This window comes from Oryctolagus cuniculus, chromosome 4 (genome assembly GCF_964237555.1).
Source record: "Oryctolagus cuniculus chromosome 4, mOryCun1.1, whole genome shotgun sequence".
Taxonomy (NCBI): Eukaryota; Metazoa; Chordata; class Mammalia; order Lagomorpha; family Leporidae; genus Oryctolagus; species Oryctolagus cuniculus.
In genome coordinates, this window is record NC_091435.1 from 167,223,071 (window position 1) to 167,239,622 (window position 16,552).

A 16,552-nucleotide genomic window follows, 5' to 3' on the forward strand; every position below is an offset into this window, starting at 1 on the left:
GGTACTCACAGCGAACACAAAAGTTTCCTGGAACAATACTAATGAGGGGGGAAAAGCGCTCAGAATTCACTAACTGGCTTTCAGGACTGCTTGGAGTCTCCACTTGCAATTAGAAAGAGTGGCTCTCAAAAACCCAGGAACAAGCCAAATAACGCGGTGGGGTGGTCGGGGTGGGGCTGGGGGCGCTTGGTGGTGGGCTGAGGAAGGTGTAGACACCTGGCATGCACAGACTTTGTGAAGCCCGTGTCCTGGCTCGCTCCGGGGAAGAGCCCGGGAGCCAGGAACTCCTGGGCGGCGTGGGAGGGCTGCGAGGGGCAGCGCACACCCGGCCAAAGTCCGCGCAGGAGCTGGTCCGGGGGCCCTGATTGGCAGGCCCTGAGCGAGCGAGGACTGGAAGCAGGGAGAGAGCGGAGGCTCTGGGCGGCGAGAGGTCCTGCCCAGCTGTTGCGAGGAGTTTCCTGTTTCCCCCGCAGCGCCGGGTGAAGTTGAGTGAGTCACTCGCGCGCACGGACAGACTACACCCCGCGCGCGCACCCGCTCGGGCCGGGAGCCGGCCTCCTGCGCAGCTCCCCTCGGCCGCCGGGGGCCTCCGCCGGCTGCAGGCCCCCTCCTCCCGGCCGGCCGGCGCCACATCTGGCCCGCACATCTGCCGGGGCCCGCGCGGCTCGGGGGTCTCGAGAGGGCGCGGGGTGGGGGTGGGGGGTGGTCCGGGGAGGCGCCGTCCGCTGCGCTCTGGGCTCGGTCTATGACGAGCGGCGGGGTCTGCCATGGGTCGGGGGCTGCTCCGGGGCCTGTGGCCGCTGCACCTCGTCCTGTGGACGCGCATCGCCAGCACGATCCCGCCGCACGTTCAGAAGTCGGGTGAGTAGCGGCCAGCGCCGCGCCGAGGGCGCCGGGGGCCCCTGCGCTGCGCTTGACAGTCGGCCGCGGGCACTGCGCGCTGGGGCGGAAACGGGGAAAGTGGCCCGCGCGGCACCCACGCAGCCCCAGCGAGGGGAAAGTTGGTTCGCAAGGGGGCGCGGGGCCCGCGGGGGGGGCCCCTTTGTGCGAGCCGGGGAGGCGCTGTGCCGGCCGCGGCCCCGCTGAGCCCCCAGTCCCGGAAAGGGAAGTTTGCGAAGTTGGTGATCCAGAGGCGGCCGGGCAGAGGCCGCGCACCTGGGCCCTGGGCGATGCTGCGGGCCCCTCGAGGCTGCCCGAGCCCTCCCCAGCCCCCAGAGGCCGGTTAACCCCGGCTGGAGCGCCTGAAAGTGGCCCCACGGCCCGTCTCCCACCCATCGCCCCCTACGCGCCCCAGGCCGGTTCTTGGCCCCGGGTTTCCTGCATGCATGCCGGAGAAGCGGCGATTTGCAAAGGAAAGTTTTCGGGCGCTGGAGATGGACAGGTAGACGAGGCCTGCTGGGTTGCCCGGTGCAGGCGTGGGTGCCTGGAGCGAGACGTGCCTGCCTCCAGGGAGCTGACTCCTTTCTTTGCAGTTGTCACTCGGGGCCGGCCGAGCAAGGGGTGGCTAGGGTCCTAAATGGGCCGCCCACCTGATCGCTGTCTCTGGAGCTTTTTAAAGGGGGGGGGGGGGTAAAAAATTGCAGGAATTTGGTTCTTAACGACTTGTTATGGAAAGTGCAGAAGCCCCCAGACGTCAGAAGCTGGAATGTTTGCAGCTAGGAGGCACTTAGCCTTCTGCAGCTGGCGGCCCTGCTCCGGGGAGCTTCGGGTTTGGGCGAGCCCTGTCCCTTTCCCAGGCCTCAGTTTTCTCATCTGTAAAATGACGTGGTGGGAGCTGGATCGTCTCACATCCCCTCCATCTGTGACGTCTGAGCAGCGCCTGCACCCTCGCCCCCCCACCCCCCCGGCACCCTTGGGTGACTGGCAGATACTGCGCATCAATTTTGGTGGAAAGGTGCATGAAAGACCAGCTCGCCCAGAGGCAGGGGGTTTTACTTGCCCCGTGACACAGGCATGCGTACCTGTAGAATTGTCTAGACTAAAAGGCAAGACGCTCTAAAGGGTGCATTTCAAAGTATGGAGGAAGACCGGGAGCTTTGGAGTGTGTGGCTCGTACTGAGGGTGGCATGGAGATCTGAGTTTTTAATGGACTCAGAAGGAGCCCTGTGGCATGCAAAAAAAAAAAAAAAAAACCTTCTGACACAGATATGAATTCTATGGTTTATGCAATCACAAAGCTTTGCTCTTGGCTGCTTTCTTACACTGAAAAAACAGAATGTTCCACCGTCTCTGGTTTGACTGCAAACTCTTAAAAACTGAGTTATATTTTGCTAATAACTTCTAAAACACCGCTAATTTTCTGTCTGCATTAAAAAAAAAATCCTCGTTGAAACGTTGGTTCAGATGACAAAGATTAGCAGGCCCTGATTTTGTTAGTTAACTTTTGTTTACGAGGATAAGATTTATGATTTGCAAATTCCAGACTCAATAGTTCCGTGAGTCAGTTTCATTTCATCTATACACACACTTTTAAACAATTAGTTTAAACGCCTGCTGGCTTTTTATTTGGTTTTTTGAACAGTTGTGCAGAGCCTAGAGATACCATATGGTGATAGAATTGAACTTTCAAAATGGTTGCATGAAGGAATCATTCTGAATTTTATTCATTTGGTCAAATTAAATTTTTCAAAGATGGTTGAGGTCTGCAGACAGCTCTAGAGTGAAGATGAGCAACTTAATTCCACTTGTATTTTAATTTTCCACTGAATAGTTTCAAGACTGTTCTAACGTAATCAAAAAACCGTGAGAACATTTACAAAATATCTTAATGTAAGACAAAATATAAGAGTTGGTTTACAGCCACCTATTAGGTCACTTCAAAAACCTACCTTTGTTTCATAGATGTGGGCACAGAATTTCAGTATAAGAACAAATTTCGCTGAAAACTTTGTAGGAAATATTGTTTGACTTAGTAGATTCACCACTCTTCCTAAATGCTCAAAATGAAGAAATCACTCTTTGGGGGAAAGCTTTGAGTGTCTGACGACTCATAGATCTGAAGAACAGGACTTTAACTTTTCAGAGATTCGTGGTGTGGACTTGGTTATGGTAAAAGCGTCGCTGGGGTGCATATTCCTAGAGCCACTTGAATGGCGTGCTGAATTTGTCAGGGCCAGAGACTAGAATCATCAGGCCCAGAATCTGATGTTTGGTCTACTTGCTCTTTTCCCCATAAGGCACACTTGAACCTCTGCACCACTTCCTCTAATGACATCTGATTTTCACCGCGTTACGGTTTATACAAAATACGAGCCCCATTTTGGATTCCTCGCCTTCCGCTGGGCTCAGCGTCCCTGTAGTCACCATGACCTGCTACATGGTTTGCATTTTGCTTCGCTGTCCCTTCGGTGTTTTTGAATTTCTGCGAATTTAGCTGTCATGATTTTTTTCCCATCAGTCATGCGGCCTCGTGGATGCTTTTTCTTCCTTCCCAACGATGTGTATTTGTTGAGTATCACTCTGCCACACAGATTGGGCGGACCTGCCAGCACCATCCCAAACCAACAGGACAGAACCTATCTTGGCCCTCACTGAGTTAACCAGGGCTGTGTGTTGCAGGCTGAGAGAAGTATTCATAGTTTAATGCAGTGTGCTTGGAAGCGTTATTGGCTGCCGATGTTTTTTTTGCTTGACCTCATTTCTCAGTTGATTTCACAGGGAGGGTGTGTGTGTTGAATATTCCTTCTCCGTGTCTCTGGATGTTTATTTGGATTGATTTATTCTCACTTTTCTATCCCTGCCTTGTTACAGACCCTGCTTAGACGGGCTTTTAGTTCCCTTTTCCATTCCAGGGCCAGCAGGGTGGAGGCAGTGTGTCCATGCTAAGCCTCTTCTTGGAAGATGGGCTGGGAGTAGAATGTAGGGCGCAAGCTTTAGGAGCAGACCATCCTGGGGCCCCAAGCTGCCTCCCGTTTACTAGTCCTCAGTGCTCTCATCTGTAAAATGGGCATGATGAATGTAGCTGCTGTTGGGAATTCCTCCATTGGGCCTCACAAGGGGGCCTCCATGACCTGGCTGTCACCTGACTCAGCTCCACATCCCACCAAGGCCCACACTTTCCTGGTTAGCCCCCTGTGCCCTGCCCCCTGCATGTGTGTCTTGTGAAGAAGGTGGGTTGCCGTCTTTGTTCAAGCCTTTAGCTGCTACCTGGCTGGAGCTCCCACCATCTGGCCCCTTTTCACTTTGCTTTTAAGGCAATTCTAGTGTTGTCTACTCAAGGACACTTGCTGTGACTCTCCCAGGTAGGACTAAGGGCTACTTCCTTCGCTGATGACAGTGGCAAACTGAAATAACAAGAGAGTTCTTTAGAAAGTTTGTGCAAAAATGGAATTTAAAAGTGAGTTGACTTTGGTGCAAACATTTTTTGAATTCCATGCAGCTTTTTTGTAATATACATTTTCATGAACTTTTTGAAGACCCCTGGTGTCTTTGTGGGATGCCCTGCACTTTAGACCTTGAAACCTTCAGAGGCAAGAGGTCCGTTTGTTCCATTCTCTGTCTTCAGGGTCTCCCACCTTGTCTGGTGCCTCAGTTTGCACCCCGGAAATGCTGAGTTATACCTCCGCGTCTTCCTGTGGACAAAGTGTAACAGGCCAGGCTTTTAGAAACCACGAAGTCCTTAGCAACTGGGGGTTTGGTCTTGGTGATGAAAATCTTCACTTTCAGTTCAAATTGTTTTGGTCCCGATCAAAATGTGCAGCTTGGCCATTTTTATATTATGTAATTGGTTCCTCTATTCCCATGAAATTCGGAAAAAAATAAAGTTTCAACTTGTGACAAACATCATGCAAAGTTGCCAGAAGTTTTCCCCCGCCTCCTTTAGCTCTAATTTTAAACGAGTCTAGGCCATTCAAAACCATTGTCAAACTTTTAAGAAGTTTTCACCGCAGGAATCATCCAGTAAATACTGAACTCTCTCTTGTTTCTTCTAGAAAGCTGTCGAAAAGAGATTTCATTTAAAAAATGAAGTGCTGACATCTAAATTTAGGCTTTAAGCATTTTTTTTTAATCCAGTTTTCTGTTTGGGCTTCTAAGCAGTGAAGCAGAGTTGGTCAAAGGAAGTGTGGCCTTGTAGCAGCCACTGCCTACCATAGAGCACCCTGGGTATGATTTAGGCCTGCTGCAAACCAACAAAACAGTTTAAAGCAAGGTGCAAGGGAAAGACACTTCCGGGCTGCCGTGGGCCTGAAGGAGCCACGTTCCACGTGAAAGCGGAACCCAGCACCGGCGCTCCAGCTCTTTCCGCGTGGTTTCAACAGAGGTGACTTGTGACGCTGAGTGGCAGTGTCCCAGCAGGTGTGCCGAGCAGAGCAGCAGGGATGCTTCCCACCGCTCTCCCCTCCCTCCGTTCCTGGTAATGTCGCTCCCAAGTACTTGTTGCTTCCAACAGAGGCAAGAGAAGGATTACTCCACCCCTTTGCCTGGCACCTGCATCAGGAGGGTTGAGAATGCTACATGCTCCCTCCGATTGGCTCATCTCGGGGAGATGTCGGGGAGAGAGGAGGGAGGGTGAGCCAACGTTTGAGAAACTCTCTCCAGCCAGCCACTGGGTCTGGCTGGCTGTTATAATTTTAAGCAGAAGTTTGCAAGATAGACTTTATTGTCTGTTTTGGAAGTGGGAAGATGGCCCCTTGAGATTTGTGTGTGTGTGTGTTGGGGGGGTGTTTTGGGCTTGTCTCGCGTTCTGCTTGCCTCTTTTTCATGGTCTGTGTGTGTGTTGGAAGGGACGCAAGGGAGGGGCAGAAATACTGTATTTGAGAGAGAGGAAATTTGCCATTTAGCATCGTGAGTTCAGTGCCCCTGATTGAACTGATTGGCTTTGCTTACGTGATCTGCCTCTTCCTGACATCCTTGTGTCATAGAAAATCAAGACAGGGTGGAGTTTCTTTACACAAGGGAAGCAGACCGGTGCCAGGCTAGTGATGGCCTGTTGGTAGTGGGACCCTCTGCAGGGGACCCAGAGTGTGACCATTGACAGCAGGTGGACAAGGACCATTTTCGGAGACGTGTGTTGTCAACCACAAATTCCCAGCACCTAAGAGCAGAATCAGTGCACAGGCCTCAGGCAGGTGCAGATGAGGGCCGGAAGAGCTGAGTGTATCCAACGAAGAAGAAGGGAACAATTAGACTTCTGAGGTCCAGCTAATTTTTAAACATGTCGGTGGTTAGCAGTCTCCTGCCCCGATTTGCAGCAGGACCGCTTCCACCGTTCACTTGCCGCCATCAGCTTCTTACGTCTTGGCACCCAGGGCGGAACAGCTGTTCCCTAGGGTGTTGTCGACTTCGTTGACTTACTGCACCCTGCTTAGACTCTTGAGGGTTCCCTAGCATCTGTGTTTTGTTTATAGGGTGGAGGTTATAAATAATTAGGAGGGATTTAGCTGGTGGGAATCTAGCTGGGCAAAGTCAAGATATGCAGCTCTACCCCCCACTTCATTTTTTCCCTTTCTGATGGAGTGTTTTCCTCCAATATTTTTTCAGCTCTCCGACCGAGAGATAGGCCCTAGTGTATGGGCAGAAGGGCCCTGTGTCCTGGGATTTGGGGGGTATTGTGCTCTTGCTGTTCTCTAGCCAAGGCCACATGCGTGGGGTGAGAAGACTCCTGGGGGTCCCATTCACTGTCGTGTCCCCTTTCTTAGACCCTGCTTTGGGTGCCTAGGTACCTCGATTTCCCTGCCTAGATGACTGTAAACTAGTGTCTGTAGCCTACAAAGACTTTGGTGCACCTGAGCTTGAGGGACAGCTCTGCATCTGTGTGCATACGTGTGTGTGTGTGTGTGTGTGAAAGAGAGAGAGAGCGCACATGCTTGGTTGCCCATGCATACACGTCTCACAGTGTCCGCTTCATGCAGAATGGAGAAGTGATGCAAAAGGAGGAAGGCAGTTTGCTGATGAGAGTTCAGCTCAGCGCTTTACACCACACAATCCCGAGGAAGGATTTTGAATATCCTGAGAGTCCTAAAGATTCCCCGATCTTCCAAGATGTTGGGAACTTAGATTTGTGAGTCAAGGTAGAAGAATAAAACCTGTTTTACTGAGTAAGTTTGCCAGCTGACTTACAGCCATAAACATTTGACCTATGTTGTGTGGTCCTCTGTTTACTTTTGCCCTGGACCTTCCAGTGTCAAGGGTGGGTCAGGCATCAGCGCTGTGCTTCTGTGGGGTGTGGAACAGGAATTGGATTTTTTGTTCATTGTAATCTGTTCTCTCTGTTGTAGAGGGCATTGTTCATTAATGAAAAAGCAAAGAGTTTTCCCCCTAACTGTAGTGTTGGATATCCTTTGAGAAATTCAGTTCTTCATAGTTTGTGGTTTCTTTTAAGGGAACTTTAGCTCTACCCACCTGACTTGTTCTATCTGCTTTTTCACTTACACATTATAATTTTTTTGAGATTTTCCACTGCCTTAGTTGCATTTCCTCTGTGTCTTGCAACCACTGGAGCAAGGTGCAGCTTAATCAGAGTGCTTTGTTCCTATTATAAATATTTCATTTCAGCAATCCCTGGCCTTCTTAAGCTTCCTTAAAAAAACAAAAAAGGCAAGAACAGCAGGTCAGTTTGGAGAAGTCAAAAGCCCTCCAGTGCTGTTCAAAGGCAAGAAAAATCCAGGGTCAAGTGTGCATATTCAGCATGGGCCACAGTATGCCTTTATCTCTGAAAGCTATAAATCATTCCAGAGATTCATTGATTGTGTCTTACAACTGCTTTGTGGATGTCTACCCATCACCCCCAAACTTTGCAAAACTTTTTTATATAGAGAAATCAAATTAGCCTTAGGACCCTGGTCATTTTTCTTCAGAGAATTGCTGGACAAGTTTCCCAACATTGATAGCAGCTGCCACATACCGAGATATTGCTACTGCCTGGATCATACTGAACACTTGGTGTGTATTATTTAATCCTTAGAACAATTCTAGGAGGTAGGTTTTACAGTGTTCTCTGTAAGTCCTCCAGAGAGGAAGACATTTGCCCAAGACTACCCCATTACAAATCATTACAATGGGGTTGAAACCAACTGTTTTGGGGACCTAGATGCCTAATTAGTAAGCTGTGCATTTACTGAGACTAGGCTGCCTCAATTGAAATAGACCACTTGTCTATTGTATTATACCAAGGGTGCTGCAAGACTCCAGGGTTTAAGAGAAACAATGATAATAGCTGAATTTCCCAGTGATTGAGTATTTGTCATATATTATCTCATTTAATTTCCTCGGCAAAATAAAATAATGCTTGATTCACAGACCAGCAGGTTGAACATCAAGCCTGTCTTGTGACTTGGTGAGAAAATAAAATATACATCAAGTGATACAACCTTGGCTGCGTCTTGGAGCGGTTATGCCTTCGGGGAGCTTAAGCACTTGAAGTGAAACAGACAGTTTATCTGCAAGGTTTGGAGGAGTTCAAGACTGCATCTCACATGGCAGAGATATGGACGTTAGCCTAGATCATACCATGAACTGCATAGAACTTGCTCTTCAAGGCTCCTCCCTAGGATAGGCCCATCGTCTGGCCCCAGGGAGGCCTTGGCAATGCAATTAACAAGCCTCAAGTCAAACACTAGTTCAGAAATCTTGCAATGCCCTGAATCCTACAGCTCATGTATAAAAGTATAGACATTCCCCCAGATTTGGAGGCAAATTGAAAAAAATGTATGTGACATTATCTGTAATGAGTTATGAAGGGAAAAAAATCTTGTCCAATTGTTCAGCAAATTAAAAGAAATTCTCATCAATTGTAGAGGAAAAGCTGAATTATTTTTCAATTTTCCTACTAGATACTATCGTAAAATGCCACGTAAAGAGGTGATCAAAAATAATGCAATCAAAAATTATGGTAAACTATCAGAGGTATGCCGAGCAGTTAATGGATAACAATAGCTTTTTTTCCCCCAGTTTTTATTTGTGGTATTTGAGGAGCAAAATGTGGAAATCTTTACTTAATATATGCTAAATTGATCTTCTGTATATAAAGAAAATTGAAAATTAATCGTGATGTGAAGGGGAAGGGGAGAGGGAGAGGGAGAGGGAGAGGGGAGCGTTGTGGGTGGGAGGGAAGTTACGGGGGGGAGGAAGTTATTGTAATCCATAAGCTGTACTTTGGAAATTTATGCTCATTAAATAAAAAAAAGTAAAAAAAAAGAAAACATAAAAAAACTGTAATTTATAAGATACCATTTTAATCCTAAATACTCATTTTCATATGTACATTTCCATTCTTAATTTTCTCTCTCCCAAAGAGTGCCCCTGAAACTCACAAGCTCCATCTTCTTCCGGACCCCAGTCTATGCCTAACAGTGGGATTTGATTGTTGGTTTGGGAAATAAATGAAAAATGCTTCCTCCTCCTTCCCGCCACGGCAGATGGAGACTGAAGTCTGCGTTGTTACGTCACCGCACCAAAGCTGTCCCCCAGGTTTAGCTAAACCCTTCATCATTTTTCCTACTTGAGAGCCCACTGCCAAGTAGAGAAGAAGCTGTAAATATGTAATTATCACAAAACCTAGATTTTGAATGAAAGGTAACCGAGAGCTGACCCTTAGCTTCAGGTACCTGGAACCTGGTGTCTGGTCGACCAGGCTATGTCCTTGGTCCCCTAAGTCTCACTTAATGGTTTGTGTAAAAACGACAAGAATTGGACTAGATGGAATCTTTGTGGTTTTTTTTTTTTTCTGTACTAAAAGTTTTCATTCCCTGTGTTAGTAGAGAAAATCATTGAAGTTGATTTAGAAAACGTTTACATGATTCTTAACTAATGAAGGTGGAAAACTGTCCAAAAGTCATAGCAGGTAGGAACTGACAAATACTGAAAACATCTGCTAGGGGGTTGTTAGAGATGACTACTACTAAAAAGAGAAAAAGAAGCTGTAGTTATTTTGAAAATTTCGTATACTCTCGGTATAGGAGCATAGATCCTCACCAAAAACCCTGTTTATTTCAGCTCGGCTCGCCCCTTCTGGCTAAAGACAGGTCTTGCTTGGTTTTGGCGGTAGTAGCATTTCTCTTTGGTTAATTATGTGTTTTCATGATCCCCTTCCTCTGAAATGGTGCAAGTGCCTGTCAAGGTTTTTCTTAAGGTAGAGAATTTTTGAAAAGCTTTGCTGTGTGTAGGAGAAATAAAAACCCAAAGGACATTCTGTGGGTTTTTTTTTTTTTTGGAAAAGAGAAAACTTGTCTGGATATAATTAGTGTTCTGTTGCCTTCCAATGACTTTTCCACCAGTTTTCTTAAAATATTCCCCGAAAAGACAGAATTTGCTACAGATTGTCAGTTTTCAGATGGCTGTTTTAGGCTAAGGAGCTCTTACTGAGTGCCATAATTGCATTTCTGTAGTTTGCAGATACCTGTTAGTGCAGAGTAGGAATTGTTCAACTCTTCTTTTCGGAGTGGCAGTCTTACTATCCATTGCTTTTTTTGTTTTATTCTCTACAGCCCATAGCACTATGCAAAAACGGACCATTTTTACCATTTGTCCTTCTAATACGGGGAGACTTCAAAAATTTTACAAAAAAATGGATTTAAAAGTTAAATTTATTTTTGGTTAAAAATATTTGAAATCCATGTCTACGAGAGTGTCTTAAAAAACTTCATGGAAAAATGTGTATTATGAAAAGATTATAGATGAATTTCAGGGTTTTTTTTTTTGCACTAAATTCAAGTTTGCGTGAACTTTCTGAAATCCCCTTTTATGAGAAAAGAGAAAAAAACAATGGTGACATCTTTTGTACTCACTATTCTAGAATCTCTTAAGTTGCATTATAATAGAATAACTCCTAGCAACCTTGGCACTCTTCTATTTCTATAATTTCTACCAGTAGCATGAGCTTCTGGTCTAGTTCATATTACCTCTCTTATCACCCGTCTCTTCCACAAATGAACAAAGGGCCAGTGCTTTCCTTTGCTGCTCTTTCTCCCATCACCTCCAGCTGTGGCCTTGTTTGTTCTACTTTCTGAGTCCCTCAGGAACTTCATCACTCTCTAAACAGTCACGTTATAATTTGCACTTAGGTCCCCCATCCTGAGCTCAAGCATGCTGACCCCCAACACGATGGCTTGTCACCATCTAACCAATGACAGCCACTCCAGATGGTCTTGAATCTTGCTGATCGTAGGAAGGGCCTGGTGCCATCAGCAGCAGCAGCCTTGAAAGTGCTGAACGTTGGGCTCCTCCTTGCACCTCCTGCCCCCGAAATCTGCATTTGCACAAGATCCCTGGCTGATTCCTGGACACCTTGTTGGGGAAGAAACACTGCTTTCCTAGCATTAAAGCATTTTCCAAGGAGGAGGCAAGTGATCTGTGGTGATTTTAGCGTGTCACCTCGAGCTTGTCTGTAGCAAAGACGATGAGGTTCCCAGGGGAGTTGAGCTTCGTTTCCTGAGTATTTTGAGTCTAACTCAGCTACAAGACCTACTCTGACTGCATGTAGCCAGCACACTAAAACTAACAGAGAAGAGGGTGCACCACGAGTGGCTTTACTAAATGAGTCATTTTTAATCCGTCTGTTTCACCAAAGCTTGCTTTATGGGTCTTCCATCTACCGAATGCCTGTTCCTTGACCATGAACTACAGACCTCAAGGATCAGGTTTTCCTGCTGAACTCATAACGTCAGCTGTGTTTACCTCAATAGGCTTTTGCTGTGACACAGGTAGGCCTTAATTCACGCTGGAGCTGCCTTGGCATTTCTTTAAATATATAACCCTCTCTTCTATACAAAGTACGTCATCCAGCAAATTAACAGCAATAACAAAAAAGAGCAGAAAAACTTTTCGTTGCAACCCATAACTCATGTCATTTCCTGTTGCATCAAATCTAAAGTTATTCATCAGAATATGTTTAAAATCTCAACATCTGGAATCTCTCTATCAGACATTTATTTACCTAGTTGCACAGAAAGCATAGCCATTTGGTTTCATTTTTGCTCTTGAGCCACACTTCCACTCTCCTGCCACTACACAAAGCTGAGCTCTGTTTTATGTTGTCTATAAGACTCTCCTAATTGGCTTCTTCCCAGGGACAGCATTTGTCACTTTTCTTGTCAATCTGCAGGCATAGCCATCCATTGTACCTCCTCCCAGACATCATTTTGAACAAGTGTCCCATGCCAGAAAGCCGTCAGTGGTCCTCTCCATGAATCCTAAGCAGTCAAATCCCTTCCTTTTTGAGGTCAAAGATGGCTTCAGTGTTCCTGGCTCCTAAGACAGCGCCCTGCACACAAATGAGACATAGGACTGGGTTGATCAGGATGAGTCTCTTCCTATCTGCATTCCACCGTAGTCAGGCCTCATGCCCTTGGTTACACATGAGCCAGACTTGCTCATACAACCTTTTGCTTTCCACTCTCCTAACTTGTGATGGTTCTGCAGCCCCCCGAATTTTCCCTTTCCCTACCACAGCTGCATCCTTGGAAGTACTGCCTGTCCCAAGTGTCACCTCTTCTAGTGGGTCTTTCTTTATCATCCCATCCTGATTCCCCTTCTTATGCTCACAACCTCTCTACTTGGCCTGGCTCCCACAATCCTTGGGCCTGTTCACCAATCCACCCATGTTTATATGTTAACTCCTTTTGCGAGAATGAAATCTCTTTGAAGGATAAGTCCTAATTCTGTCCTAGCACTGAGCACACCGTCTCACTACATGTGTTGGTTTGTGTGTTGTACTTGTTGCTGTTGGCCGTCCATTGCTTTTCAAGGCAAAAGAAACTGTGGATCCAAGACAAGGGGTGGAGATTTTTGCTTCTAGACTGCATGCTTTTTGCCACCAAGAGTGAGTGTCTTTGGCTTCCTTGTCTGCAGCCACCTGTAGAGTTGTTTAGAACTTAGGCCCAGGGGAAATCTTGAATGATCGGCTGTGTGTAAGTTGCTCTTTACAGTGAGGTTTGCTCTGTCTGCGGTCGACACTTCCGTGAATTTAGGGGCACTGCACTGTGTGGGTTTTAAGGCCTGTTGTTTTTCCATCCACCACAGGCCACTTTTGATTCATTTATCCTTTGTGTGAATCTTTTGCAGAGGGCTCAATGCGTTATGGCTGTAGGAACTAGAACAAGTCATTAAACCATCAGCCTGTCTGACTCAGGACCTCTATTTGCCCACTGCTTTTCATTTTAATGAATCATGGGTTGTCTCCCACCATTGGGATTGTTGGAGAAGGGGTGGCCAAAGGAGTGTTGGTGCAGTGGAGAGGGTCCGAAGACAGCCATCTACCTCCCAAGGGCAGGTATCTCAAATTGCAAAGGTGACCCCTGGCTGCACTTTGCAGAGAGCTCTGTTGAAATGACAGGTGCTGGGGTGGCGTTTGGCACAGAATCAAGGTGCCAGTTGGGATTCCCCCATTGCATGTTACGTGTCTGGGTTCAGGTGCCAGCTTAGCTCTGGATTCCAGCTTCTTGATAATGCACATTCTTGGAGGCGGCAGGTGATGGATCAAATAGTTGGGTCCCCACCGCCCATGTGAGAGGCCCAAAATGAATTCCAGGTTCCTGCCTTTGACCTGGCCTGACCCTGGCTATTACAAGCATTTGTGGAGCAAACCAGCAAATGGGAGATCTCTGTCTCTCTGCCTTTCAAATAAAATGAAAATAAAAATGTAAAAACTAAAATGACAGGTGGTAAGGAGACTTATACATGAAGCCTTTCTTAGATGGGCATTTAAGTGTCGAGAGTGCCCAGGGTCTTGAAGCCCTTCAGCCAGTGGTCTCCATCAGTTCCCTGCAGGCCCACCCTGAATGGACTTGCAGTCCAGACACTAGGAACATGTGCTTCGTGTACAACCACGGCTTCCAGGCCCTCCTCGTGCCTCCCTGCCAGCCGGGTCGTCACCCACAAACCTCTCTTCTCTGGGGATCCTGGAGCCACCATTGACTTCATTGTGGTACATGCAGACATGGATGAGCAGTTCCTGTCCTGCTCTACCTATGGAGAATAGGGGATGACATAAGGGTTTTGATATTCTTGGGATGTAATAGTCTGTGACGCTGATGAGCAGTGGTTGAAATTCAGTACTTTGAGTTTGATGTGCCACTGGTTAGCTTTCAAAGCTACTGAAAAGATTTAACTCCCAAGAGTTGAATGATGATGGTGAAGATGTTTGTAGCAGTTATGTAATCACTTAGATTTATTCGGGGCTTCGTAATGCATTTTCACCAACTCAGAGTGTTGCCTGTTACAAGTTTATTAAAGAGATGCCCGTGGTGTTTCAGGGCACAAGGGATAAGAGTTTCTTAATATTTCGATGTTAACTTCTTGAATAACTGCTGCAGGGACAATTAACTTTAACCCACCATGAGCCAAGCTCGTAGGTATAAATTCTTTTACATAACAACAGCCTAAGGATTGGATATCTGTTTAAATTGTATTCCGCAAGCCAGAACAATTTTGTTCATCTCTGTAGCTTTCTTCAGACATTCATCTTTAAGAAGTTCTGGGAAAGGAAGTGAAAAACAATACTTGACCTCTGATACAATGTGCTGTTTTGATTATGATCAGTACTTTAATAAAATTTATCTTCAAGAGAATCTTTGGAGGGGGCCCCTGAAAAGCTTGGGAAATTCTGGCAGACCCAGCGTCACTTCTGTGTAGTTCTTTCCATGTACTCAACATGACCGTGGAGGCTACGCTGGCTCTTGGGCTCTGTAAATTGAAGTGTCTCAAAGTTACAAGAACACAAGGAGGTCAGGGTGGTAGTTGTTGACAGCATTGGGGGAAGCTCCTTTGAACCTCAGTTTGCTGTGGGCTTGTGTGCATCTCACCCATGGTGACCCGAGATGCGGTAGAAGGTTTTGATTTTAGTGGCCATTTCTGCTCAGGGTCCTTTTTGATGCGTATTTGTCATGCCTTTCATTGTTACGATAGCTGTTAAAGGGAACATCACAAACAAAATAAAAGTCACAAAAATAGTTATTTGCTTGCTTGTCCATGCAGATATCAGATATACTAATAATAAAATGCAGATATCAAACATACTAATGCGAGGAGAACAGAAAAGAGAAGTGATTTGAATAATCTGACTACCGTAGAGACTTACGGGGGGAAGGGCAGCAATGGGAAAAAACAAAGTCTAACCTGGTAACATTGAAGAAAATGCATTGAGCACATGGAGTTTAATGATCTTTCTTCGCCCCTTATGTTAATAGAGTCTTTCATGGGGCCAACATTGTGGCCCAGCTTACGTTGTGCTGGTCTGCAATGCTGACATCCTATATGGGTGCTAGGTCCAGTCCTGGCTGCTCCACTTTCAATTCAGCTCCCTGCTAATATGCCTGTGAAAGCAGCAGAAGATGGCCCAGGTACTCAGGCCCCTGCCACCCATGTGGGAGACCTGGATGGAGTTCCAGGCTCCCATTTGGGGAGTGAACCAGCAGACCTCTCTCTTTGTAACTCTATTTTTTAAAAATAGAGCACTTTATTATTGGGAACACAGCTCTGCTTACATGTCGTGTTTAATCTCGGAAATAACCCTCTGAGATGGGTATAACTAGCCCATTTTACAGAAGTGGAAATGGAGGCCCAGAGAGAGGAAGCCATCTATCCGAGCTGTAATAGGACCATCCATCCACTGAGGCATTGTAGAGTGTCATGAATTTATCTTTTCATCACTTTACCAGTTTCAGTCACTGTGCTCTCTCGCTGCTTAATTTGTAAGTAAAACTGTGATAAAAGTCTGTGGTCCCTCGTGTTTTCAGAGCTAAATTGGGGAAGAGGCAGTGGAAGGGCTGACATCAGAAGTCACATCCTTGCCTTGAGCGTTGGAAACCCTATTTAGCTTAGACTGGAGAATTTCCTCTTTCAAGTCACTCTTCTTGGACAGTTTAGTCCACCCGTCTTACTAGAGTTCAAGCTCTATAATGAGTCATTTTCCTTTTCCCCTTTTCTTGTGGGGACAGCTTTTCTTTGAAGCACCATGTGGTCTGGCTTCTTGAGGGTTCTGTCACTGTTGCCGGTAGGCGAAGGCTGCCACTTATAAAGGGTCCTGCCAGTTGTTCTTGTGCTATGGTTTGGCTGTTCCTCAGAGCGTGAAGATGCCCAGCATGATGAGGCTAAGGGCTGTCTTTCCACGGAAACAGCACTTCAGCATCATATAGACGGAGGTCAGGTGCTAGAAGGAAACCAAGGCAAGCCTGTTTGATGGGCAGAACCCAAGCCACACAGATACGAATATTTTGTCAGATTGTTTTATAGAAAAGAAGTGACCCATTGAAGAGTAGCAAACTTAGCTGTGTGACTATGGCATTGGCAGAGGACCTGTTGAAGGAACTGCATTGCATTTTCCAGCTTACCAAGCTGGTGTGGGCTCCTGCTTTCCACAGTGTGTCCTATATGTTGTTATTCCCACACTATCAAGAAAGGATTTTCTATTTATTTGAAAGTCAGAGTTACAGAGATAAAGACCCACAGAGAGATCTTCCATTTGCTGGTTAACTCCCCAAATGGCCACAACAACCGGGGCTGAGCCAGGCCAAATCCAAGAGTCCAGAGCTTCTTCCAGGTCTCCCATGGGGTGCAGGGGCTCAAGGACTTGGGCCACATTCTGTTCCTTTTCCAAGTGCATTAGCAGGGAGCTGGA

General features: G+C 46.6%; 1 protein-coding gene across 2 annotated transcripts in view; it reads left to right on the forward strand.

The window, feature by feature from the left end:
• Positions 1-334: 334 nt before the first annotated feature.
• The window catches only part of TGFBR2 (transforming growth factor beta receptor 2), an 88,548-nt gene continuing 72,330 nt past the window's right edge, over positions 335-16,552 (forward strand). The window contains exon 1 of one of the 2 annotated variants that reach the window (XM_070071692.1): positions 335-489. Coding sequence is in view for 1 of the 2 variants with exons in the window: in NM_001177748.1 (NP_001171219.1) it covers positions 768-861 (94 nt within the window). In the remaining variant the exon portion in view is untranslated. 2 annotated transcript variants of the gene reach the window in all.